Source organism: Pongo abelii, chromosome 5 (genome assembly GCF_028885655.2).
Source record: "Pongo abelii isolate AG06213 chromosome 5, NHGRI_mPonAbe1-v2.0_pri, whole genome shotgun sequence".
Taxonomy (NCBI): domain Eukaryota; kingdom Metazoa; phylum Chordata; class Mammalia; order Primates; family Hominidae; genus Pongo; species Pongo abelii.
In genome coordinates this window covers 35,603,905-35,630,456 of record NC_071990.2, presented here as the reverse complement: position 1 = coordinate 35,630,456, position 26,552 = coordinate 35,603,905, and the positions used below count along the sequence as shown (strand labels likewise).

Here is a 26,552-nt window from a genome sequence, read left to right as displayed (position 1 = left end):
TTGCTACTCTCTGCAAACACTTTCAAAGAAAAACACCCAGCGGCCACCATAAAGCTCAGATACTATCAAAGCATGCAAAACAACATCAAAGATTTGAGCAGATTCAAATAGAAACTTCCTGGACTCTTTCAGGAGTCACTTCCTGGTTGTGAAGTGTGAGGCTCTCTGGACAAATCATTCTCTCCCACGTGGCCTCCTCTGATCAGTGACTTCAAAGGCATCTTTCTGAAATGACTGGGCTGAGGGAGGGTGCCAGCCTCTGGAAGTCAGTGGTTTCCCAACCAGGCTGTACCCCCAAATCAATGGGGAGCTTTAAAGGCAGGTTCCTGGACTCCATCCCTGGGAATTCTAATTCAATAGGCATGAGGAAGGCCCAGGAATCTACATTTTCCCCAAAAATCCCTGGTGAATATGCCAGTTGAGTCAAGTATGGGACTCACTGAGCTGGATACCATCTGGGATAACTCAAAATAGGGCTAGCCTCCACATCTGGCTACAATGCAGCAGGAATCCCACCCAGTGAGCACTGTGCATCAAAAGGCCACTAAGCACAGAAAGGGAAACTCCACAGGGAAATTCCATGCATGTCTGGCTATCACTGCTGAAGCTTGGGGGAAGCTAGCAAATCCCTAGAGCAAGCCTATTTTGGAAGGTTCCCTAAGACACAGTGATCTTGGATGCTAATCTGTGAAAAGGGGGATGACTAGTACAACTTCCACTGTGGGAGACCACAAGAAAAATCAACCCTCTCCAACCACACAAAAGAGCCAGCAAGCTTTGCAACTCCCAAGGAACCAGAAGCAGAAAGGGATGCAGTATGGCATGGCAGACTGTAAGCCTGAGTCACACAGATCTGGGTTCAAATCCAGGTATCCACTACCGGCTGTCTGGATTAAATATGGCTACAAACCTTTTGCCACTCTTTCCATTAAGAGGTGGCGTCTAGTTCCCATCCTGGAATCTGGGCTGGCCCAGTGACAGCTCTGACCAATAGAACATGATTGAGGTGATGTTCTGGGACGTGACCCCAGGCCTCAACAGGACTGGCTTCCACTGTCATGGCCCCCAGATGCCATGCTGCAAGAAGTTCAGGATAGACTCTTGAAGGATTAGAGGCCACGCAAAGAGAAGCTGCGTTGGACATTACAGTGCAGCTAAACACAGACAAATGGGCAAACTTGGCCGACATCATGTGGGGGGCAGAACCAAGCAGCTGGGCCCAATTCACACAATCAAGAGAAAGGATAAATGGTGGTTGTTTTAAACTACTGAGTTTCACAGGTGATTTGTTACACAGCAGTAGGTAACTGAAACACTGTTTCTCCTTGAGCAAATGGATTTTTCTGAGCCTTGGTTTCCTTAACAATCAGATAGGGAATGATGATAACCTGAATAGGGTTGTGTGAGTTTCAAAAGAAGTGAACGGGCTGTGAAAGTCTGAAGCGCAGCCCAGTGCCAGTTACTGTCACTATCTGCGTAAACCCAATGTTCAAACCACCACCACACCACCATATCCTTTCTCCACATTTAGAGTCTTTTTGGGCCAAGGGTACCTCTTCATATACAAAGTACAGGAACTATTTATACTCGCCCTATAATTGGGAAGGACCCTGCCAACAAATGCCCCATGTTCCCGAATCACTCACCTTCTCCCATCACACCAGTGTTCCCTCCGGCCTCTCTTCTTCCTGTTACAGTGTTATCTTTGTCCCAGCCATCCAGGTTCAAAGAATCAACCTCTTACACTCCTCCATTTCCTTTTAGCATCCAGGGAACGGACAAAACCTCATTTCCCCAGTCACCCCCACCTTTCCACTTCCAGTGCCACCAAGGCACGGTCATCAAAGCCAGGCAGGCCTGAGTGCTGCTCTGCAACTTACTACCTTTATGACCATACACAAGTCATAAGTATGGCCATACGCAAGACCATATGCATATTATTATAAATCAGTAATACCTTCTTTTTGTGGTCATTTTGAAGAAAGAATATGCAGCTAAAGTATTTAGTACAGAGGTCGGATGCAGTGGCTCACGCCCATAATCCCAGCACTTTGGGAGGCCAAAGTGGGTGGATTACTTGAGGCGAGGAGTTCAAGACCAGCCTGGCCAACACGGCGAAACCCCATCTCTACTAAAAATAGAAAAATTAGCCAGGCATGGTGGTACACGCCTGTAGTCACAGCCACTAAGGAGGCTGAGGCACTAGAATTGCTTGAACCCGGGAGGCGGAGGTTGCAGTGAGCCGAGACCATGCCACTGCACTCCAGCCTGGGTGACAGAGCAAGATTGTCTTAAAAAAAAAAGTATTTAGTACTACAGGCCAAGAATTTCTCACCTGTACTACTACAGCCATCTCCTAATCTAGGCCTCTGCCTGTGTATCTCTCTCCATTTTGACCCCTCTAGCATAAATGCTATCAGATTAACCGTCCTGTATGGCAACTATCACATTATTCTCCTGCTTAAAGACCTTCCACGGCTCCCACTGTTCTCAGATCAATCTCTGACAACCTCTCAGCTAAGTATGTAAGATTGTCCACAATCATGGCTCCATCTGCTGCCTTGGCCAATCCTATCCTTACTGCAACTTGCTATTAGAGTCAGCCTTCTAAAATGGCTGGCAACGATCCTCATCTTCTGGTATTCACATCTTTGTGTAAATCTCTCCTAACCCATAGAAACTGCGAGATAGTGTTTTAAGCTACTAAGTTTTGGGGTAATTTGTTATGCAGGAATAGATAACTAATACTCTTCATTTTCCCTGTCACACCTGAGCTGTTGTTCTTTTCTTCAGTCATATTTGCCCTTCCTACAACATCTCAGCCTGCTGAAATTCTGCCAGGCCTGCAAAGCCCACTCAGATACCAGTGCTCACTCACCCTGAGCCTTTCTTAAGTATCTTCTGGAAGCCTTCCCTAGTTCCCCAGTGTCTATCTCCATCACTGCACCTATCACACAGAAGCACTGTCAATCTGTTTATCTGTGTGCAAAATGACAAGGTTATTCATTGCCAAAAAAGACTGGAAGTCACCTGCACATTCATCAACGAATAGGAGAATGGCACATGCAGGCCGCGCATGGTGACTCATGCCTGTAATCCCAGCACTTTGGGAGGCCAAGATGAGCAAATCATTTGAGGTCAGGAGTTCAGGACCAGCCTGGCCAACAAAGTGAAACCCCGTCTCTACTAAAAATACAAAAATCAGCTGGGTATGATGGCACATGCCTGTAATCCCAGCTACTCAGGAGGCTGAGGCGGGAGAATCGCTTGACCCAGGAGGCAGAGGTTGCAGTGAGCCGAGATCGTGCCACTGCACTCCAGCCTGGGTGACAGAGCAAGAATATGTCTAAAAAAAAAAAAGAAGAGACTGGCACATCCATACAACGGATGAGGCAACTGTTAAAAAAAAAAAGAATGAGGGGCTGGGCGCGGTGGCTCACGCCTGTAATCCCAGGACTTTGGGAGGCCGAGGCGGGCAGATCATGAGGTCAGGAGATCGAGACCATCCTGGCTAACAAGGAGAACCCTGACTCTACTAAAAATACACACACACACACAAATTAGCTGGGTGTGGTGGCAAGCACCTGTAGTCCCAGCTACTCGGGAGGCTGAGGCAGGAGAATGGCGTGAACCCAGGAGGCAGAGCTTGCAGTGAGCTGAGATCGCACCACTGCACTCCAGCCTGGGTGACAGAGCGAGATTTCATCTCAAAAAAAAAAAAAAAAAAAAAAAAGAATAAGGAAGCTCTACATGTCTGGTATGCAAAGATGGCCAAGATACAATAAGTAAAGCAAGGCGCAGACCAGTGAGTATAGCAGACAGGTATCTGCCTAAAGAGTAACACTTGGGGCCGGGCGTGGTGGCTCACGCCTGTAATCCCAGCACTTTGGGAGGCTGAGGCGGGTGGATCACAAGGTCAGGAGATGGAGACCATCCTGGCTAACACAGTGAAACCCCGTCTCTACTAAAAATACAAAAAATTAGCCGGGCATGGTGGCATGTGCCTGTAGTCCCAGCTACTCGGGAGGCTGAGGCAGAAGAATCGCTTGAACCCAGGAGGCGGAGGTTGCAGTGAGGCGAAATCACGCCACTGCACTCCAGCCTGGTGACAGAGTGAGACCCCGTCTCAAAAAAAAAAAAAAGAGTAACATTTGGGAGGCCAAGGCGGGGAGACTGCCTGAGGTCAGGAGTTTGAGACCAGTCTGGCCAACATGGTGAAACCTTGTCTCTACTAAAAATACAAAAAAAAAATTAGCCAGGCGTGGTGGCACGCACCTGTAATCCCAGCTACTCAGGTGGCTGAGGCAGGGAAATTGCTTGAACCAGGGAGGTTCAGGTTGCAGTGAGCCAAGATCGTGCCACTGCACTCCAGCCTGGGCAACAGAGCAAGACGCTGTCTCAAAAAAAAAAAAAAAAAAAAAGTTAAACACGGAATACTATATGACTCAGCAATTTCACTAAGTATATTCCCAAGAGAACCTAAAGCATATGTCCACACAAAAGCTTGTACATGAATGTTCACAGCAGTCAAAAAATGGAAACAACCCAAATGTCCACCAACTTATCAATAAATAGAATGGAATATATACACACAACGGAATACTTAGCCACAAAAAGGAATACAGTACTATTACATGCTACAACATGAACCTCGAAAACATGCTAAGTGAAATTGTTCAGACACAAAAGGCTACATATTATATAATTCCATTCATATGAAATGTCCAGGATAGGGAAAGCCATAGAGAAGGGAAGTAGATTAGCAGCAAAGGGATGAAGTAACTGCTGACAGCTAAAGGGTTTTTTAGGTGATAGAAGTGTCCTGGAATTAGTGGTTAATACAACACAGTTAATATAACATATAAACAACACAGCTAAAATAATATATAAAACAGTTAATATAATATATAAATATATTAATTTAATACAATATATAAAACACAGTTAATATATAAAAACCATCAAAGTACATACTTTAAAGTGGTGAATTTGGTTATGTGAACTATATCTTAATTTTATGCTATAAAAATATGTAGAATATAAAATAAAATAAACTGCTCACATTCTGCCTGTGGCTCAGGCATCAGTCACCCTGTCCATGCCCTTCAGCCCCAAAAGGCTGCCTGTCTCCCCCATTTTTGTGTCCCCTGGCACTTTCTAGCTGCTCACTCGCCCTTCATCTCCCCCGTGACTTCCCACTTTCTGACTCTTGGGCAAGGCCTGGCCCCCGCCTCACTAGATCCACCCTTTCCTGGTGGGTCCGCACCGCCTACTCAGACCTACTGGAGAGCGTCTGGAGGCCGAGGCACCAGCCCCAGAAGTCACCCCAGATGAGCCGTCCAATGGCCAGGGCTGTGGTTACAAGCGTGTGTCAGCTGAGGGATACGGTTTCACATGGGAACTTAATTATAGCTCGGGAGTGGTGAAGGGAGAGGGGTGCCACAGGCTTTGAGGGGACGTACAGGAAGCTATCCTGTCCTGCCAGCGGGTCTCATCAGGCCTGGGATCACAGCAGAACAGGTATGATCCAGGCAGGCCCACAGGAATGCATAGCTTATGGAAATCAGCCTGCTTTTAAGCATGAATTCCTAGCCCAACCTGTGTGCAGGCCAAAGTGGCCCAGAAAAGACCTGAGAAGCCACTGACCCTCAGTGCTCAGAAAGGCCTTCTCCTTGCCTACTGCCAGAGACCCCATTTTATTCTGTAAGAAGTGACAGGAAGGCATAGCTTGTTCCCCACAAAATACCTTGTCTTCAATTTTCTCCCTTGCTTTGCGATGCTTTTCTGGAACGGAATCTGAGCTACTGATGCCCGGAACATCTTCCTCTATGTTCGGATCCCTGCCTACTGCCCAGGGAGATGCCAAGAAGCTGTGCAGCTGCTGCCACACAGGTGTCAGTAGAGCACAGTAGCCAGATATACCAGACGTGTCGAACTACTGGGGCTGGGCACTGCCAGGTGAGGGAAGCAGATCAGGCAGAAAAAGAATCTCTGGAAAGATCATGGAAAGAGTGGGGCCAGGGTGGAGGAGCAGGTGCCATTGAGACACATTTTCTTCTCCCCTATGTCTGGCCCCTATCTGGGCCCCTTATTCTCCAGGCATCTTCCTGGCCAGCTTGCTTGCTGTTTCAGAGAGGTCCCTGCAGTCACCTGCTGCCTACCCCGCCCCAACCCATCACCCACGCAGCTTCTTCTCACTGACTCAAGACAGAGCCAGGGACCCAGGCCCTCCTCTGAGTTGCTCTTCCCAAGACCCCCACCCCCAGCCCTGGCATTACCCTTCCTATCTACCGTCTGTGCATCTTTTTTTCTAAGCTCCTGAGAGATTCATCCCTAAAAGCCATAGCAAGAAACCTTCAGACTGGAGGTGGTATCCTTTTCTGGATTTGTATGGAAGGGAAAAAAAAAAAAAAGGCAGGAGTGGTGAGTAGGCAGAGCAGATGGGGCGCTGGACAGGGACAGGGGGAGACACAGATGGGGAGAGGCAGAGTAAGACTTCATGCACCTCTCTACCCTCTGCAAGTCTGGCAATAACATCAAGGAACAACCAGACAGTTCCTCCCAAGTGCCTCCCTCCAAGCCAAATGCCTTTCCCACAAATAGGAGGGGAGGTCGGAGGACAAGCAGACACCACGAAACCACCTGAAAAATGGGAAAGGCAAGTCACAAAACTAAATGTTAAACAGCATCCCATTTTGAAAGACAGAAAAAATAACTAGGTATACACAATTTGAAAAGAACCTAGGTAAAAAAAAAAAAAAAAATCGTATATCAAAGCAGCCACTTATGTGTGATTATATATTACTTTTTTCTCCTCAGTGCTTATCTGTATTTTCTAATAATCTGTAACGAATGAGCATTATTTATATAACTAAAACATTTTTAACTAAATTAAAAATGACATTGGTGGCATCTGATTAATTTCAAAGCTCCCAAATACAGTTTCCTAAAGGCGTCATCCACTGTTTATTACTAGTTAGATAAACAGCTTGCAAGTGGCAGGCCCTTCCTCCATCACCTCGTGCCCAACACCCAGAACCACCTGTCCCCATGGGACACAGACCCCTACCACTCCAGAGCTCATATCCAAAAGCCAGACCCTCAGCAAGGTGTAAAACTGAACATAAGGTTTGGGGGTTACAGGCATCCTCAGGCCAGAAGATTCCTCGCTGCACCGCCCTGCCTTTTCCAGGGCCCAGGCAGGGGCTGGCAGGAGCACACTCTAGGCTACCATCACTGGGAAGTACCCTGTGGGGCTCCACAGACAATCACTGGACTCGGGTTAATACCTACACAAGCCAATGTTCAGATGAACAGGACGACAAAAATAACATTAAAGTTATTTTTCTTTTTTTTAATATTATTTTATTTTTTAAAATAAATAGATACTGGGTCTCACTACGTTGCCCAGGCTGATCTCAAATGCCTGACCTCAGGTGACCTTCCCACCTTGGCCTCCCAAAGTGCTAGTATTACAGGTGTGAGCCACCATGCCCAGCTGCCTTGAAGTTCTGTTTGGTCCAACCAATAATGACTGGCATGCACCTATGGTGCTGGGTGCTGAGGGTCTAACGACACTAAAGAAACAATCATCATTCAGTGAGTGCCTCCTCTGTGCCTTTACACATATGAGCTCATTTAATCCCCAGGGGTGGAGGGTCTACAGTTATCACCCCCATGCCACACGGAGTCTGGCTCTTAAGCACTACCCCATATTCCCTAGAAGTCCGTAACCTAACCCTGAGAAACAGGCAGTGAGCTACTCCCTGCTCTGTTCCAGGAGGAAGCTCATTCCCCTCTGAGAAGCCAAAGAAATGAGAAGTGTGGCTGTTTCTCTGTCTCGCCTGCCCTCCCAGCCTCTAGCTACCCGGGCTCTCTGATCCCTGGGGCCTACAGCTGGCCTGAGGAGGAGCCAGCAGGGCAGGCAGATGGGCACAGTTCCCAGAGACCAGCCAAGGCCACCAGTGAGATGCCATCTATGCCTGCCTCTTCTGATTTCCAATGCCATCCCTGCACCCCAGCCCCTGCATCCAACCCAAGAAATGGGAACAGAAATAGAAAAGGCTCTCTAAAAATAAATCAGGGATGGCAAGGTGCAAGAAAAGAGAAAAATATAATGCCACTGCTGGTTTGGGTATAGTGAGTCCTGCTAGCTTAGGCAGGGCCCATGTTGGGAGGGCAAGTACCAAGAGCCCTGGCTCCCTTTCAGCCTCTGCTCACAAGCCTGTGGATGCAACACTTGCATACCTATTTGTACATACCTGGAGAGCCCAGGCTGAGGTGACATCAGCAAGAACAGCAGGGCTACTGAACTGAGAAGAACAGGGCTCAAATTCCAATTCTACCACTTGTTAGCTGTTTGACTTGGGCGAGTTAACCTCTCTGATCCTACACCTTGTCTGTAAAATGGGACTACCAATACCCACCTCTTGCAGGCTGGTGTAAAAGGAAGGTGAGCTCATCATGCGTGGGGTAACGACTGGCCTAAGGGAGAACATGAATAAAGGCAATTTCCCTCCCTTATTTCTCTCCCTATGTGCACATCTGGGCCAACTTCTCTTTCTCTTTTCACTTCACCAGACTGAAGCCGTTGATTAATCACAGCAGAGATTTTTTTTTCTCTTAAGAGTTCCTTCCACCCTACAGGCCGGGCCCACAGCTTGGCTGGTCAGTCTCTTGTGGTTCTAGGGGCTGCTCACTATCTTGGAGCAGATCCAGGGAGCCAGTATGCACGACTATTCTCAGGGCCTCCTCTGTCCACTGACCTGGAATGAGACTCTGCAGGAGGCCCCAAGGCCTGCCAAAATTTTGCCTCTTCTCAGTGACCAACAAGAGACTGCTATTTTCTGAAGCCAACAGCGGTCTGGCCAGTCAAGCAGGTACTTTCCAAACTGGAACAACTAGATCCAGCCAGCCATCCTTCCTAGAAGGCCCTGCTATGTAGTGATCAAAGACATGGGCTTTAATCACTTGGGTTCAAATCCCAGCTCTGCCATTCATTAGCTGTGCAACTTTAGGCAATTTTCCTAACCAGTCTCAGCCTCAGTATCCTCATCTCTAAAAGGGGTACAATGGTTCCTACCTCTCAGGGTTGTTGTGTGAATCAAAGTGATATATGTAGTGATCAGCACAATGCATTCAACATGTGACATGTGGGAGCCATATTCTACTCAGATCGTTACTAGGTTATCTATCGGCTCTGCCATGGAAAGGGGGATTAGACACAGGTGGGGATAGAAGTCAGCTGTGGGAGTCCCACTGGGGAGACCAAGAGGGGTGAAATGGAAAGAAACAGTGGGCCAGGGGGTTTGGACTTCCTCATGGGCTGAAGAAGGCCATGGAGGGGAACCTCTCAGAAACCACCCAGAACTACGCAGTGAATGGCCAGCCTGCACTGCTAGATATACGGTGCCATGCCAACACTGCCATGGAACTGCTTTCATCATTCAGAAAGAGGAGGCTGCTTTTTCCCCCTCTTCTAATATTTTTAAGTGACTATGTTTGCCTGCTGGTAGTCCCTAAGTATGATGTGATAAATATCCCATGGAAAGGAATTGAGGAACATGGGCCTAAAACTCGTGAGGTGGTGTGAGAGGGGGAGGAGAGGAGAAAGAAGGGGCAAAATGCCAAGCAAAGTAAAAGCTGTTATGGGACTTCAGGCCCACCAATCTCGTCTCTAACTTCATCTCCTAGTCTCCTCCCTCCTTCTGTCCAGCCACGCTGGCCTCCTCGCTATGCGTTGAACACCTCAGCTGTGTCCCACTGCAGGGCCTTGGAACTTGCTTTCCCTCTGCCTGCGAGATTCTTCCCACAATGGTTCACTCTCCTCTTTCCACTTAAATGTCACCTTCGTGGTGAGACCTTCCCCGGCCCTCTATGTGAAACTGCCACTACCCTCCTTCCTGCTTAGTTTTCTATAGAGCATCTGAAGCCATCTCACATGCTGTTGACTTAACTCTGGCTCCCTCCCTTTCCCCCACCTCAGTTACCACGAGAGCAGGAGATTTTTTTTATCTGCTTTGTTTATCCCTTTATCCCCAGTACCTAGCACATAGGAGGTACACAATAAACATTTATTGAATAAATGGAAGAGGAGAGGGGAAGATGGAGTTAGAATCAGATTTTAATAATCCTACATCCTCACTGGTCTGAAAGAACTCTTTGTTCATGATATCATTGAAGGTGCTGGGAGAGTTCCAAAGCAAGGATCAGGTATCGTATGAGGCTTTCTCTCTTGCTTCCAAGAACTTCCCAACAGGTTCCCCCAAAGTGCAGATTGTTTCAAATACTGGTTCAGGAAAAGGCTGGGCCTATGCTCTCCTTGTGCCATGAGAGGGACGCTTAAAATAAGAACAGGGGTCAGCCAAGCCACCACCTGTACCTGGAGGCAGATGAGCCCTGTATTAGTTTCCTATTGCACTGTAACAAATTACCACATTGCCACAAACTTAGCGACTTAAAACAAAACACATTTATTCTCTTACAGTTCTGGAGGTCAGAAATCCAAAATTAGTTTCACTGGGCTAAAATCAGTGTGTTGGCAGGGCCGCACTTCCTCCAGAGGTTCTAGGGGAAAACAGTTTCCTTGCCTTTTCCAGCTTCCAAAGCTACGTTTGTTGCATTTTTGGCCTTCTCTTCCACCTCCAAAGCCGGCAGTGTAGCATCTTGCTGCAGTAGTCACACTGCCTCCTTCTCCCGTGTCCAATCTCTCTCTCTGGCCCCCACTCATAAGGACACTTGGGATTGCATTTAGGGGTCCACCCAGATAATCTAGGATAATCTCCTCATCTCAAGATCCTTAATTTAATTACATGTGCAAAGTCCATTATGTCATATAATATTCACAGGTTACAGGGGTTATAAAGGGGTATATTTTGGGGACCACTATTTAGCTTACCACCAAGGAAGCAAGCTCCAAAAGTTTGGAAGAAACACAGTTCAGATCCCTGGTCCACATGAAAGAAGTGTCAGATTGGGAGCCCTGGCAGCATCCCCAGGCCAGGGTCTTTCTTTAACTGTAACTGCTTGCTATTTAAATAGGCAGCAGGCCAGGCATGGTGGCTCATGACTGTAATACTAGCACTTTGGGAGGCCGAGGCGAGTGGATCACTAGAGGTCAGGAGTTTGAGACCAGCCTGGCCAAGATAGTGAAATCCCGTCTCTACTAAAAATATAAAAATTAGCTGGGTGAGGTGGCGCATGCCTGTAATCCCAGCTACTTGGAAGGCTGAGGTAGGAGAATTGTTTGAACCCAGGAGGCGGAGGTTGCAGTGAGCCAAGATCATGCCACTGCGCTCCAGCCTGGGGGACAGAGCGAGACTGTCTTAAAAAAAAAAAAAAAAAAAGTAGGCAGTGGAGAGTTAATTTTATGGAACTGAGCATTCTGGCCCTTGGAGGATGTCCTTGAAAGGGAAGGGCAGTTTTCTCTTCTCCAGTCTGAAGCCCCCAACGGACTGCTGAGCAGTACATTCCAGGATGTGCGTGCTGAGGGTCAAGGGGAATCCATCAGGATCTCTGCACTTTCCTAAAGGCTTTTACACAGGAGAGGGGGCTGCAAAGAAATGGTCTGGACCACATGAACAAGCTCTAGATCAGGATGGCAGAAGTGCCGCCTCTCATGAGTGCAGCTTGGGATGGAGGGTTCTGAGAACCCATCTGGGCTTGGAGAGGAAAACTGATGTGGTCAGAGTGCCATGACCACCAGGTCAAACACTAGGAATGGGCAGGTCAGTGGCAATCTACACACTGTGACCAACCCTAGTCTACATAGCACCTCTGGATGCTACAGGAAGGTGGCTTCTAACCAGACACGAAATGACTTGGAAAAGCACACCCTGAGAAACGTAACTGCTCCAGGAAAGGGCTGTACATTGTGGACACTCTCCTCTGTTGTGCAGACATCATATGCTTTCTTTCTTAGTTGAAATATGCTGTTAATTGTAAACCATTTCCCATCACTCCTCCCCAAAGCCCTCAAGGGCCCAGTGAGATAACTGAAGAGGGTAAACTTCTAATGTAAGAACAATATGCTTCTATTACCAGATTTATTGATGTGAGGTACGCTAGTGGACCCAGCTGACCAGCAGTATTTAGTGAAGAAATGATAGAGCAGTGACTCTCAACCAGGGGTGATTTTGCCCCCTTGGGGACATTTGGCAACGTCCGCAGACATTTGGGTTTTACAGCTGGGGAGGGGAGAAGCGTGTCACTGGCACTTAGTGTGCAGAAGCCAGGATGCTGCTCAACATCCTACAATGCACAAGCAGCCCATACAAGAGACGATTATCCAGCCCAACATGTTTACAATGCTAGGGCTGAGAAATCCTACACCAGAGGAACAGGAACTAGGAGGCAAAGAGAGTCAACAGCTATGAACATGGAGATGTTTTAGGCAATTATGGGAAACAAAGGAAGAGCATGCTTTGCTTGCTTGTTTGGAAAACAGGGTAATGAGTAGAGAGCTCTGAATTCTGACAAACTTAAGAACAGCATGTTTATGAGGAGAGAATGCAGGGCGGCCTGCTCGGCTACTGCTGCCAGTTGGAGAGCAAAGTTGGCTTGTACTTCCACTGGACTGGTGGCAAGGAACTCTGCCTCTGCGATCACAACTCTTGGATGAGGGGTGTGCCAAAAGCAGTGATAAGGATCAAGTGGTCCTAGCGGATCACAAATGAAGGCAATGAAAATCAGCTGTTAGATACCTTTTAGTATCATGAGATGGAAGGGAACTTAAGCATGAAGCAGTTTTCCCACACCACTTGGCAACCTCCCTTCAGCATCCTCCTACAAGAGAACTCTTCCCAAGCTGAGTTACCATTAGCTGTGGAGAACTTAGTAACGGTCTCAGGAGAGCTGCTGAGGTGACGATGAGGCTGGGTAGAAGTTAGGAGTAAAAGAACTTTTCTGCGGAGTCTTTCTGAATCTGCTGCGATTCTGAGGGCTGCCCGATTAAAAAAAATTTATATAAGAAAGAGGTCGGGCGCGGTGGCTCATGACTGTAATCCCAGCACTTTGGGAGGCTGAGACGGACGGATCACAAGGTCAGGAGATCGAGACCATCCTGGCTAACACCGTGAAACCCTGTCTCTACCAAAAATACAAAAAATTAGCCAGGTGTGGTGGTGGGCGCCTGTAGTCCCAGCTACTCGGGAGGCTGAGGCAGGAGAATGGCGTGAACCTGGGAGGCGGAGCTTGCAGTGAGCCGAGATCGCGCCACTGCACTCCTGCCTGGGCAACAAAGCGAGACTCCGTCTCAAAAAAAAAAAAAAGAAAAAAGCACTTTTTTTTTTTTTTTTTTTTTTAGAGACAGGGCCTCTTACTCTGCCACCCAGGCTGGAGTACAGTGGTACAAACATGGCTCACTGCAGCCTCAACCTCCTCGGCTTGAGTGATTCTCCTGCCTCAGCCCCCCAAGGAGTAGGAACTACAGGCATGTACCACCACACTTGGATAATTTTTGTATTTTTTGTAGAGACGGGGTTTCACCATGTTGCCCAGGCTGGTCTTGAACTCTGGTGTGCTGGGACTACAGGTGTGTGCCACTGTGCCCAGATAATTTTTGTGTTTTTAGTATAGATGGGGTTTCCCCATGATGGCCAGGCTGGTCTCAAACTCCTGGCCTCAAGTGATTCACTGCGCCTGGCTGGAAGACAGGACTTAAATGAAAAAAAAAAGGGGTGCTGCAACGCACTCCCCTGAACGCCAGGAGCTGTTTAATGGAAGATGAGGCTCCCAGGCTGAGGCTGGGCTCCCTATGCCCAAGCCTGTAAATCTGGGCTGGTTCAGAAGTCACTCCTATCTGGGCTCACCCTCTCAGAACCCAGCTTGACAGAAAGGGGACAAACCAGCATTTCCTGAGGTTCACTTTAATCCTCACAGGGAAGAAAATGAAGGCTCAGGACATTCAGTCACAAGCCCATGGTTAGAAGGTCAGTCAACACTGGAGCTGAGTCACACCGGTCTCCAGTACAAAATCCACTCAGGCCTCTTCACAGACAATGAAAGGGCTACAAATGTTCCTCAACTTATAAGGACAAACCCATCATATGTCGAAAACGTCACAAGTCAAAAACGCATGTAATATATGTAACCTACCGAACACCATAGCTTACTTAGCCTACTCTACTGCAAATGTGCCAGAACATTTCCATAAGCCTACGGGCAACATCATCTAACACAGAGCTTATGTTATAATTTTGAGTATCTCATGTAATTGAATACTGTACTGACAGTGAAAAAACAGAATGGTCGTATGAGAACCGGGGCACGGTGGCTCATGCCTGTAATTCCAGCACTTTGGGAGGCCGAGGTGGGCAGGGCACCTGGTCAGGAGTTAGAAACCAGCCTGGCCAACATTGTGAAATCCTATCTCTACTAAAAATTCAAAAATTAGCCAGGCCTGGTGGCAGTCGCCTATAATCCCAGCTACTCAGGAGGCTGAGGCAGGAGAATCACTTTAACCCGGGAGGCAGAGGTTGCTGTGAGCCGAGATCGCACCACTGCACTGCAGCCTGGGCAAGAGTGAGACTCCATCTCAAAAAAAAAAAAAGAATGGTTGTATGAGTACTAAAGGATGGGGCTTCTGTTGAATGTGTATCACTTTTTTTTTTTTTGAGACGGAGTCTCGCTCTGTTGCCCAGGCTGGAATACAGTGGTGCGCACTCGGCTCACTGCAAGCTCCGCCTCCTGGGTTCATGCCATTCTCCTGCCTCAGCCTCCCAAGTAGCTGGGACTACAGGCGCCCACCACCATGCCCAGCTAATTTTTTGTATTTTTAGTAGAGACGCGGTTTCACCGTGTTAGCCAGGATGGTCTCGATCTCCTTACCTCGTGATCCGCCCACCTCAGCCTCCCAAAGTGCTGGGATTACAGGCGTGAGCCATGGCACCCAGACGTGTATGGCTTTTACATCACTGTAAAGTTGAACCATCATAAGCTGGGGACTGCCTGTATTAAAAAAAGGGTGAGGATACCAGATGCTAAAACCCAGAAGCCAGTGCCTCAGGGAAACACAGAAGGCACCAGCTCTTTGCTAACATGTTAGCCCCATACAGAGCCTTCTCTCAGCTTCAAGTAGTTGCTCCAATCTGACCTCCTCCTTCAAATTCTTTCTGCTGTGTGCCCCTCCTGACTCCTTTCTTCCCCTACTTTTGTCCCTCTTCCTACAATTCTCTAATTTGTCCTCCCTGTTCCTTCTTCTTGCTCCACTCCTTGCTTCTATAATACTGAAACTGAAGTGTATTTGAAACATGGTTAGTGGTGTTAAATGAAGTTTCACCTTTCTTGCTTTTTATTTTTGAATAATTTATGCTTAACTTTTTATGTGCTTTGACAATAAAACCTAAATTTACTTGCCTTCTAAAGTTTGTGAACTCTTTTAATCTCTCCTGTGCATCAACAGCCCTAAATGGATATGGGGTAGGGATGGGTTATTCCACCCTGGCTCTGGGTGCTTAATCTGTGTGGCTGAAATATCAAAATCAATGCACTTAAATTGCAACCAGAGGAACTCAGATTTAATGTGAAGAAGAATTTCCTTACATTTAGACCACTGCAGTCCCCTACCTATCCTCTCTATCTCCATTCCTAATCTACCTTTTTGCAATATTAACATCATCACTCCTTGCTACAAAACCACTGATGGCTCCCCCATTGCCCAAAGAACAGAGTACAAATTCCTTCACCTAGCATTCAATGTCCTCCATCAACCTATTAGGAATTTCCTAACTAACAGTAGCTTCCAGGAATGAAAATCATGAGAAGGTGCACTTTTCTCTTGGAAGTATCAAGACCAGATTACCTAAGGATGCTGAAAAGTAGTAGCTGGTCTCCAAGGAGGCCTCTTTCTCTTCTCAATGAATCATGCCTCTTAGTATCCACACCCTTGTGTAGTCCTCTCCTTGAATCTGAACTGGTCCTGAGACCAAGGGAATAGAGGAAGTGGCATTGTGTAACTTCCAAGGCTAGGACATGAGAAACATTGACATTTCTGTCTGAATCTCTCAATACATTCATTTTTGGAATGCTTCTGCTCAAAATCCAGCTGTCATGCTATGAGAAGCCCAAGGCACATAGAGAGGTCATGTATACGCACTCCATTCAACAGCATCAAGTGCCACCCATGTGCGTAAGCCAGTGTGGACACCCAGCCCAGCTGAGCCTTCAGATGACACCTGCCCCTGTCTCCATTTGACTATAGCAACATGACATATCCCAAGCAAGAACCACCCAGCTGGGCCCAGTTAATCCACAGAACCACGAAAGACAATAAAATGCCAATTTAAGAATGTCCTAGATGAATAAATAGAAAACTAACTTTATTAAAATCTCCACCTTTGATATCTGTCTTTTAAATATTCTTTGTGGCCGGGCGTGGCGGCTCACGCCTGTAATCCCAGCACTCTGGGAGGCTGAGGCGGGCGGATCATGAGGTCAGGAGTTCAAGACCGGCCTGACCAATATGGTGAAACCCCATCTCTACTAAAAAAATACAACAATTAGCCGGGCGTTGGGGTGCGCACCTGTGGTCCCAGCTACTTGGGAGGCTGAGGCAGGAGAATCACTTGAACCCACAAGGTGGAGGTTGCAGTGAGCCGAGATCACAGCACTGCACTCTAGCCCGGGCGACAGAGTGAGACTTCATCTCAAAACAAAACAAAAAAGAACTGGCTGGGCACAGTGGCTCATGCCTTTAATACCAGCACTTTGGGAGGCCAAGGCAGGAATGAATGGCTCGAGCTCAGGAGTTTGAGACCAGCCTGGACAACACAGGGAGACCTGATCTCTACAAAAAGTTAAAAAATGAGGTGGGCATGATGGCGCATGCATGTAGTCTTAGCTACTTGGGAGGCTGAGGTGAAAGGATCACTTGAGCCTGGAAGTCAAGGCTAGATACAGTGAGCCAAGACTATGCAACCCCACTCCAGCCTGGGCAAGAGTGAGACCCTATCTCAAAAAAAAAAAAAAAAAAAAAAAAAAGGCTGAGTGTGGTGGCTCATGCCTATAATCCCAGCAATTTGGGAGGCTGAGGCAGATGGATCACTTGAGGCCAGGAATCCAAGACCAGCCTGGTCAGTGTAGCAAGATCACAAGACATCATCTTTACAAAAAATTTTAAAATGAGCTGGGCATGGTAGCACATACCTGTAGTCCTAGCTACTCTGGAGGCTGAGGCAGGAGGATTACTTGAGCCCAGAAGATGGAGGCTGCAAGTGAGCTATGACTGCACCACTGCACTCCAGCCTGGGCGACTGAGGGAGATCCTATCTCAAATAAAATCAAACAAAAGAACCAACAGTATGTTACCAATGATAAAAATCAAACTTTCAAGAGAAAACTCAAATTTAGAAAACCTGTGTTGACCACTGTGAGCCTGACAGCTTCCCAATACTTAAAGACTTTTTAAAAATGAGATCAGTGGTGATATTAACGAATGTCACCCGCACGGCCTATTATAACTTCTAACATGGTAAACATAAGCCCTTGGGGTCTTCAATAATTTTTAAGAATCTAAAGGGACCAGTGCGGTGGCTCACATCTGTAATCCCAGCACTTTGGGAGGCCAAAGAGGGTGGATCACGAGGTCAGGAGATTGAGACCATCCTGGCTAACATGGTGAAACCCCATCTATACTAAAAATACAAAAAATTAGCCAGGCGTGGTGGCAGGTGCCTGTAGTCCCAGCTACTCGGGAGGCTGAGGCAGGAGAATGGCGTGAACCCGGGAGGTGGGGCTTGCAGTAAGCCGAGATTGTGCCACTGCACTCCAGCCTGGGCGACAGAGAGAGATTCCGTCTCAAAAAAAAAATAATAATAAAGAATCTAAAGGGATCTTGAGGCCAAAAAGTTTGAGAATGCTGTTTTATAATATTCTAAAGTTGACTTCAAAATAAGCCATCTTTCGGCCAGGCGCAGTGGCTCATGCCTGTAATCCCAGCACTTTGGGAGACCAAGGTGGGCAGATCACCTGAGGTCAGGAGTTCGAGACCAGCCTGACCAACATGGTGAAACCCCATCTCCACTAAAAACACAAAAAATTAGCCAGGCATGGTGACACATGCCTGTAATCCCAGCTACTTGGGAGACTGAGGCAGGAGAACTGCTCGAACCCAGGAGGCAGAGGTTGCAGTGAGCCAACATCATGCCATTGCACTCCATCCTGGGCAACAGAGCAAAACTCTGTCTCAGAGAAAAAAAAAAAAAAGACACATAGACCAATGGAACAGAATAGAGAACCCAGAAACAAATCACACACCTACAGTGAACTCACTTTTGACAAAGGTGCCAAGAACATACACTGAGGAAAAGACAGTCTCTTCAATAAATGGTGCTCGGAAAACTGGATATTCATATGGAGATGAATGAAACTAGACCCTTACCTCTTGCCATATACAAAAACCAAATCAAAATAAATTAAAGACTTAAATCTAAGACTTCAAACCATGAAACTACTACAAGAAAACAGGAGAAAATCTCCAGGACACTGGTCTGGGCACAAATTTCTTGAGTAATACCCCGCAAGCACAGGCAACCAAAGCAAAAATTGTCAAATGGGATCACATCACATTAAACAGCTTCTGCACAGCAAATGAAACAATCAACAAAGTGAAGAGACAACCCACAGGATGAGAGAAAATATTTGCAAACTACCCATTTCACAAGGGGTTAATAACAAGAATATATAAGGAGCTCAAACAACTCTATAGGAAAAAAACTAATAATCTGATAAAAGGATGGGCAAAAGATTTTAACAGACATTTCTCAAAAGAAGACATACAAGGCCGGGTGTGGTAGCTCATGCCTGTAATCCCAACACTTTGGGAAGTTGAGGCAGGCAGATCACTTGAGGTCAGGAGTTCGAGACCAGCCTGGCAAACATGGCAAAACCCCGTCTCTACTAAAAATACAAAAATTAGCTGGACATGGTGGTGGGCGCCTGTAATCTGAGCTACTCGGGAGGCTGAGGCAGGAGAATCGCTTGAACCTGGGAGGCGGAGGTTACAGGGAGCCGAGATTGTGCCATTGCTCTCCAGCCTGGGCGACAAGAGCAAGATTCCATCTCAAAAAAAAAAAAAGAAAGAAAAAAAGAAATATACACCTACTACTATGTACCCATTAAATTAAAAAACAAACAAACAAAAACTCAGCCAGGCACAGTGGTGTGCACCTGTAGTCCCAGCTACTTGGGAGGCTGTGGTGAGAGGACTACCTAGGGAGGCCAAGCTTATCCAACCCACGGCCCACGACTACAAGCAGCCCAGGAGAGCTCTAAATGCAGCCTAACACCAATACGTAAACTTTCTTAAAACATCAGATTCTTTTGCCATTTTTATTTTTAGCTCATCAGCTACTGTTAGTGTTAGTGTATTTTATGTGTAGCCCAAGATAATAATTCTTCTTCCAATGTGGCCCAGGGATGCCAAAAGATTGGACACACCCCTGGCCCTAGGTGATATAGCAGTACCCCATCAAGAAAGAAAGAAGAGGCCACGCGGTGGCTCACGCCTGTAATCCCAGCACTTTGGGAGGCCGAGGCCAGTGGATCACGAGGTCAGGAGATCGAGACCATCCTTGCTAACACGGTGAAACCCCATCTCTACTAAAAATACAAAAAATTAGCCGGGCGTGGTGGCGGGCGCCTGTAGTCCCAGCTACTCAGGAGCCTGAGGCAGGAGAATGGGGTGAACCCAGGAGGCAGAGCTTGCAGTGAGCCGAGATCGCGCCACTGCACTCCAGCCTGGGTGACAGAGGGAGACTCCGTCTCGAAAAAAAAAGAAAGGAAGAAAGAAAGGAGAAGAGAAGGGAAGTTCTTACCTGCGACTGGGAGCTCAAGGCTCAGGGATGAACTGGACAACTGACCCCTGGAAATGCATGTACAATTGCTGCCACTGGGCCTAGCTGCTGCTAAAGCAAATGGCAAAGCAAATCAGTTCAACTCAGGAGCTCTCCCTGCTCAGGGGGTACTTTGACCTCTTCCCTCTTGGGGAAGCTCAGAAGCCTCTGAAACTCCCTGCTTCTTCCTCCCTCACATTCCCTTCAGAGGAAAGCACTTGGTATGGGTTTGAAAGCAGGAGGGCCCCCCCCACCCAGGACCTTCCTGAAAGATCTACAAACAACCTGACCCCTACGGACAGAGAGACACAGGGACTCACCACCCTGTCTGACAACAGGAAAGCCTGCAGGGTGTTAAAGGCAGAGAAGGGGAAGTGAAGCCCACAAACAGCTACTGGAACCACTGAACTTCAGAGATTAAAACAAATCAGGCAGGAGGCCCACGTTTCCCCGGCCCCCAGCAGGGACCCACAACAACCCAGCCTTCCAAATAGGACAATGAACATTGTATTCCCTGGAGCTCCACTTCTGAGAGTTTATAAAACCTGCCAGGCATCCTGAGAACATGGAAAACAGCAATGGGAAACCCAGAGCATTGTTCAGACTCTTGGTGAGAACCTCCTACCCCTGCAGAGATGGAAGAAACAATTCTGTGTGTTACGGCCAGCTCTCATATATACTAGCAAACGACAGACCCATGAGGCAAAGACTGGATCTGTTTTTTACTATTATCATTTCCCAAGTGCCTGGCACATAGTTGGCACTTAAAAATATTTGTTCCCGGCCGGGCACAGTGGCTCACATCTGTAATCCCAGCACTCTGGGAGGCCGAGGCAGGTGGATCATCTGACATCAGGAGTTTGAGACCAGTCTGGCTAACATGGTGAAACCCCGTCTCTACTAAAAATACAAAATTTAGCCAGATGTGGTGGCGCATGCCTCTAATCTCAGCTACTCAGGAGGCTGAGGCAGGAGAATCGCTTGAACCCGAGAGGCGGAGGTTGCAGTGAGCCAAGATCACAGCATTGCACTCCAGCCTGGGCAACAAGAGCGAAACTCCATCTCAAAAAAAAAAAAAAAAGGCCAGGTGTGGTGGCTCACGCCTGTAATCCCAGCACTTTGGGAGGCTGAGGCGGGTGGATCACCTGAGGTCAGGAGTTCCAGAGCAGCCTGGCCAACGTGGTGAAACCCCATCTCTACTAAAAATACAAAAATTAGCCGGGCATGGTGGCAGGCGCCTATAATCCCAGCTACTCGGGAGGCTGAGACAGGAGAAGCGCTTGAACCCAGGAGAAGGTGGTGGCAGTGAGCCAAGATCGCACCATTGCACTCCAGCCTGGGGGACAAGAGCGAGACTTCGTCTCAAAAACAAACAAACAAACAAACAAACAAATATATATATATTTGCCCCCTCATGAGAGAATGATGGACACCATCTTTGTGGCCTGGCACCCTAGGTACCCATATGGGCAAAGACAAAAGTCCGTTCATTTATTCATTTAACAAAAATTCATTCATTATCTCCTCTGTGCCAGGCACTATCCTAGACACAACAGGCAGCAAAACAACTCCCTGCCCTGTGGAGTTTATCTTTTAATGGGTGCAAAGGTGGGAATCTCCATGCTCCTGAAAAAACTATGTAAGCCATAGACTTTCAATAATTACTTAATAAATGCCTATACTATGCACAAGCAACTGGTACCAGATGCTGTGACAGGAACCTGGAATCTGGGAGTAAGCCCCAGTGAAATTATTTCATCTTCAAGGTCAGGATCTTAAATCTGGATCCTGTGTCATTGGTGGTCAGAGACCCCTGAGTAAAGAAAATGGGATTACCTCGTTGGTGCATCTGTCCTCATCTGTTGGTGAGCAGAAGCCACTGTGTGAGTATCACGTGCATGCCCAAAATACTGTACAACACTGCAGGATAGAAAAAACCCCAACAGCTTTAGCTGAGAGGTGCCAGGGGCCCTAAAAGCAACTCGAATAAGTTATACCCACCATAACTCAAAGAGTGCTCCTAAGGTAATCTGGCTCCTTGTCTGTCCCTTACACACCACCCTGAGATGTGATTCTGAGCCTGAGTCAGCAAATATTTCCCCAATCCTGGAAGGAGTCTGCTCACTCCCAAGTAAGCAGACACTGGCTTTGCTGATTTTATCAGGTCAGGGCAGAAGGAGCAGGCAAAGTAAGAAAGGAGCTGGCGCCCAATACCCCCGGTGGGTAGAAGCTCATAAATGAAGATGTCCTGAGTCATAGTTGATTCCTTCACCAAAGCCCCTGGAGAATGAACTGGAGTCACATGCCAATCACCAGCCTGCTGAGTTATGGAAGCTAGGAGCCATCTGCCAAGGAAGAAGACCCATATGTCTGAAACCTGATGCAAGGGGCCATGTTCTCCCTGCCAGGCTCAAGGCAAGCTCCAAGGGTTCCTCTGACACCCTGGAATCCAGCTGTTGCAAGCAGCTCCTCCCCCTGGCTCCAAAGGCAGAGAAAAATGCGCATGGACACCAAACCATCTCCAAGAAGCAGCCATTAGGTAACCTGGGACATGGCATAGACAATGGCATCGGGCACAGGGCTTCTGACATCATATAAGCAAGGGCCTGGCAGAACGGACAAAGCCCACAGAGACCTGGGTAGGGAGGAAGAGAATGTTTCCAGTGTGGGCAATGCTGAGCAGTAGAGCTGTGTCCTGCAATTTCCAGGCCCTTCAGAGGCACTGGAGGAAGGCACCACTGTTCAGCTTCCCAGCCTGCAGGGAGCACTCAGGGAGGTGGGCCTCAGGGACAGGATATAGCTGAAGCCCTTAGAAGTGACAGGTCCAGGCTGGTCGAGGTGGCTCACGCCTGTAATCCCAGCACTTTGGGAGGCTGAGGCAGGCGGATCACGAGGTCAGGAGATCGAGACCATCCCAACTAACACGGTGAAACCCTGTCTCTACTAAAACTACAAAAAAAAATGAGCCGGGCGTGGTGGCGGGCGCCTGTAGTCCCAGCTACTCGGGAGGCTGAGGCAGGAGAATGGCGTGAACCCGGGAGATGCAGCTTGCAGTTAGCCAAGATCGCACCACTGCACTCCAGCCTGGGCGACAGAGCGAGACTCCATCTCAAAAAAAAAAAAAAAAAAAAAGTAACAGGTCCAACTCCTGAGAGAGAGGAGCTGCACTATCCCAGGATGTGCCAGAATCTGCAGGCCCTGAAGTCAGCTTGCACAACAGTCAGGACAGCTGTAGGCCCAAAGCAGAGGCCTAATGGCTTCCCAGGCCAGTGCTCTACACTGTCTATCCTCTTACCAGGCCCTAAGGGAAGGGGTCTAAGGGACCACAGGTGGGGATGAAAGGCTGAGTAGGAGCAATTCTTCCTGAATGGGTTAAGGCACATATCACACAAGAAGGCCATGGTGAAGAGGCAAGGAGAAAGGCAGCCAAACGAGCAGTCAGTGTAATCTCAGTGCTCTGAGAGGCCAAGGTGGAGAGGACTGCTTGAGGCCAGGAGTTCCAGACATTGTGAGAGCCTGTCTTTACAAAAAAATTGTTTTTTAATTAGCTGAGTGTGGTGGTGTGCACCTGTAGTCCCCACTACTCTGGAGGCTGAGGCAAAGAAGATCCCTTGAGCCCAGGAGTTCGAGGTTACAGTGCACTATGATAGCACCACTGCACTCCAGCCTGGGCAATAGAACAAAACCTTGTGTCAGAAAAGAAAGAAGGAAAGAAAATCCAGACCCAGACTCTGCAAAAATCACTGAATGGGAAGGAATTTGGTAATTGACAATCATGACTACCTTCTCAGAAAATGAGAGTGGACAAACTGCAAGAAGCTATCCAGCTAGGGCTGCTGGTGCCCAAGCTGCTCCACAAGGACTCGCCTTGACCTGTTCTCAAATCTCTCACCTGCCACCACAGCAGAGAGCACTACTAAAGGGTAAGCACGGCCAGAAGTAACAAACTGCTCAAAGAGTAAGGAGGAGTCCTTGAGAGCCAGAGACTAGACTAAAAATCTGTCCAACACTTGACCTCTACCTCTTTAGAATGATCCACTAAAACCCTGGAGAGATGCTATTCACAGGAACAAGGAAAACCCTCTGGTCCAGTCTACACAAATCCTTGCAAGTGCTGCAAAGAGGGTCTGGGGGTCAGTGGAGAGGGGACTGGCTCAACGACAGGCCATCCACAATCCTATTGCTTTCACAGAAAACAGTGTACAAGAGGATTACAAAACTTTAAAGTCTGGTCAAGCTGGTTCCTTTGGCTCTCCACCACAGCTCCTAAAGGTTGCCAACTCCCATGTCCAATCTGGCTCAAAGACAGCACAATCATCAAAAGAGGAGCCCTAGAAACCTGGGGCCAGGTGAAACAATGAGCCTTCATTTCTAAACATGAGAGTGGGTCATGCTTTCAGAATCCTCCAAGATCAGATTGGGTAGAAACAAAGGATATGTTATTTCTTGAATATTTCTTTAGAGAACCAACGCCAAATAAAGGAGCTCAAACTGAAAGATATGAAGAGAATTTTCTGCTTGGTAAGGTTAAACATCCAGACACACATGGAAGGTGGTGGGCTCTCGAGCCCCAGAGAAGATGATCTATGTGACTGGATGCAGATGTGTCTGCTCAAGTTCCTGACAAGGTCTAACTACTGCAGCCCCACAACCCACCAGGGTAGTTATCAATCTAATACCTCATACTATGCCTGGGCAAAGGGAACAGAACTCTGGGATTGCCCTTCCTCTTGGGTACAGAGGAAATTAAGCTCCCAGGGAAAAAGAGGGACAATTTGGATTCCCTAGATTCAGAAAAGAACAAAGAAAAAAGAAGGAGAAGAGACTCCAAAAGAACATGTTCAGTGACCAACATCAGAGGCACATTCAGTTGGCCAAAGATTGTCAAAGAGATATGAGAGAAAATCAGCAGCTGTTTCAAGCCACCAATAATAAAAGGGACAGATGCCCGCCAGCCCCAGGGCTATCAGGCCAGCAATCTATTTCAAAACTCAAACAGGGGAAAAAAAAAAGTTCTGGAGCCAGTACACAGAAAAAAGGTTGAGGATCGCAAGTCTTTTCTGGAGCACAGCTTCTGGAGAATTCTCTTGGCCCTTTGGGATGGAGCACAGGGTGGAGGGTGGGAGTGAGGGCAGAAAGAGGCTGGGGTATCATGGTATAAGTGTATTGTATTCCATACATCCAGAGTGGAAAGACACAAAACCCCGGTTCCTGGAAGGGGAAAAGAATTGGACAAAGCCTCCAGCTACCAGTGGCATACATCCAGCTCAGCTCCGTCTCTCCCCAAGGGTTCCTGGAAGTCAACAGCCCCATAAAGGGGAAGTATTAAAGCTGAGATAAGAAGAATGGCCTACAAATTGGACATCATTTCTGATGCAACACCCACGTACATTCTCCCACACAATCAGTTATTTCCTTTAGTCAATCAGCCTCTTAATTCGATCAAGGTCTGAACACCTCCACCCCACCCCATGGTTATGTCAACTGCAGGTCAAGTGAAAGTAGAGTAGAGTGTGGAGCTAAGGCTTCTCCCTGAAGCAGGGGAAAGGAACAGGGAGAGAAAAGGAGGTGGGCGACAGGAATGTAGGGGACAGAATTGATACGAAGGAAATTGGAAAGAGTAGCAAAAACAGGGCCTCTCAGGGAACCAAGGTGAGAGTCTTAGGGAGACAGGGACTGCAGGCACGGAGTTGGAAAAAGCCTAGGAACACCCTGGGGAAGAGGATGGGGACCCATAATACTAGGAGGGATCAGGCCACAGATAAGAAGGGGACAGGGATGGAGAGAGTAAAGTCTGAGAGAGCAAGGATGGGAGGATGAAGGCAGGAGACAAGGATAATGAGGGGGACAGAGGAAAAGATCCCAGAGAACACCCTCGGTAGATACGGCAGTGGATTCGGGAACACCAGAAACCGGTGAAGGGAAGAGGTCAGAGGCAGGGGAAGGGAATGGGAGAGGCCCTCGGGCCTGAGACGGGGTTCTCACAAGTGGGAGGAGACGAAGCCACCAGGCCCAAGAGGGGGCATAGAGTAGGGTGGAAGGAGGCCCGTATTTCGGACTCACTCAAGCAGCTATGGGGGTCCAAGGGCGGGGGCGCAGGGGCGGCGGGGCGCCTACACAGCAACGCACGACGGCTGACCGGAGCGGGCCGGAGCATCAAGAAGCAGCCGCGACGCTGTCCGCGGACCCCGGCAGCTCCCTGCACCCCGCTCCCCGCCGCCGGGCCTTGCGCCCCAGTCCCGCTGGCCGCCTCGGCCCAGGCCGGCGCTTCCCTCCGCCACTTGCCTGACCGCTTCCCTCGTCTGGGACTGACCTGTCCCAGCTGCCTACGGCGCCACCGCCGCCATCCCGCAGGCTCCGCAGAATTCTCCCGCTCCTGCCAAAACTTTTCCCATTAATCCCCAGGTCCGCGGCAGCCGCAGCGTCACACGCTCCGCGGCCCGGCCCCGCCCCCACCAGCGCGACGTCACCGCGCTGCTCTGCCCTTCCCTTACCACGCCCCCTTCCGCCCGGCGGCGGCCAATCACCACGCCTCCTGGAGACTCCCCTAATTCTGCCTCTCCGCCCACCGCACGCTGCCCCGGGCCCGCCTGTGGCGCCCTCTGGTGCGGCATGCGGACGTAGCAGCTAAGGGAGGAGCAGGGGAGCGCCAGGGCCAGTAGAACAAGTCCAGCAAGTGTCACAAGAGGGAATTTAAAGCTGGAAGGGAATTTCGAGGTCATC

At 48.4% G+C, this 26,552-nt stretch overlaps 1 protein-coding gene across 6 annotated transcripts in view; it reads right to left on the bottom strand.

Moving 5' to 3' along the window:
* PPARD (peroxisome proliferator activated receptor delta) overlaps nt 1-26,309 on the bottom strand; it is an 82,940-nt gene extending 56,631 nt beyond the window's left edge. The window contains exons 1-2 of one of the 6 annotated variants that reach the window (XM_063724756.1): nt 26,143-26,284; nt 21,666-21,749 (exon numbers count right to left, since the gene is read on the bottom strand). In XM_063724756.1, coding sequence (XP_063580826.1) covers nt 21,666-21,678 — 13 coding nt within the window. In that variant the 5' untranslated portion in view covers nt 21,679-21,749; nt 26,143-26,284. Of the gene's footprint in view, nt 1-1,646; nt 1,850-5,062; nt 6,694-21,665; nt 21,753-26,114 lie in introns of those variants that run through there. The other 5 variants (XM_024248730.3, XM_063724753.1, XM_063724755.1 and 2 more) reach the window with 5 other exon arrangements.
* Nucleotides 26,310-26,552: the final 243 nt, after the last annotated feature.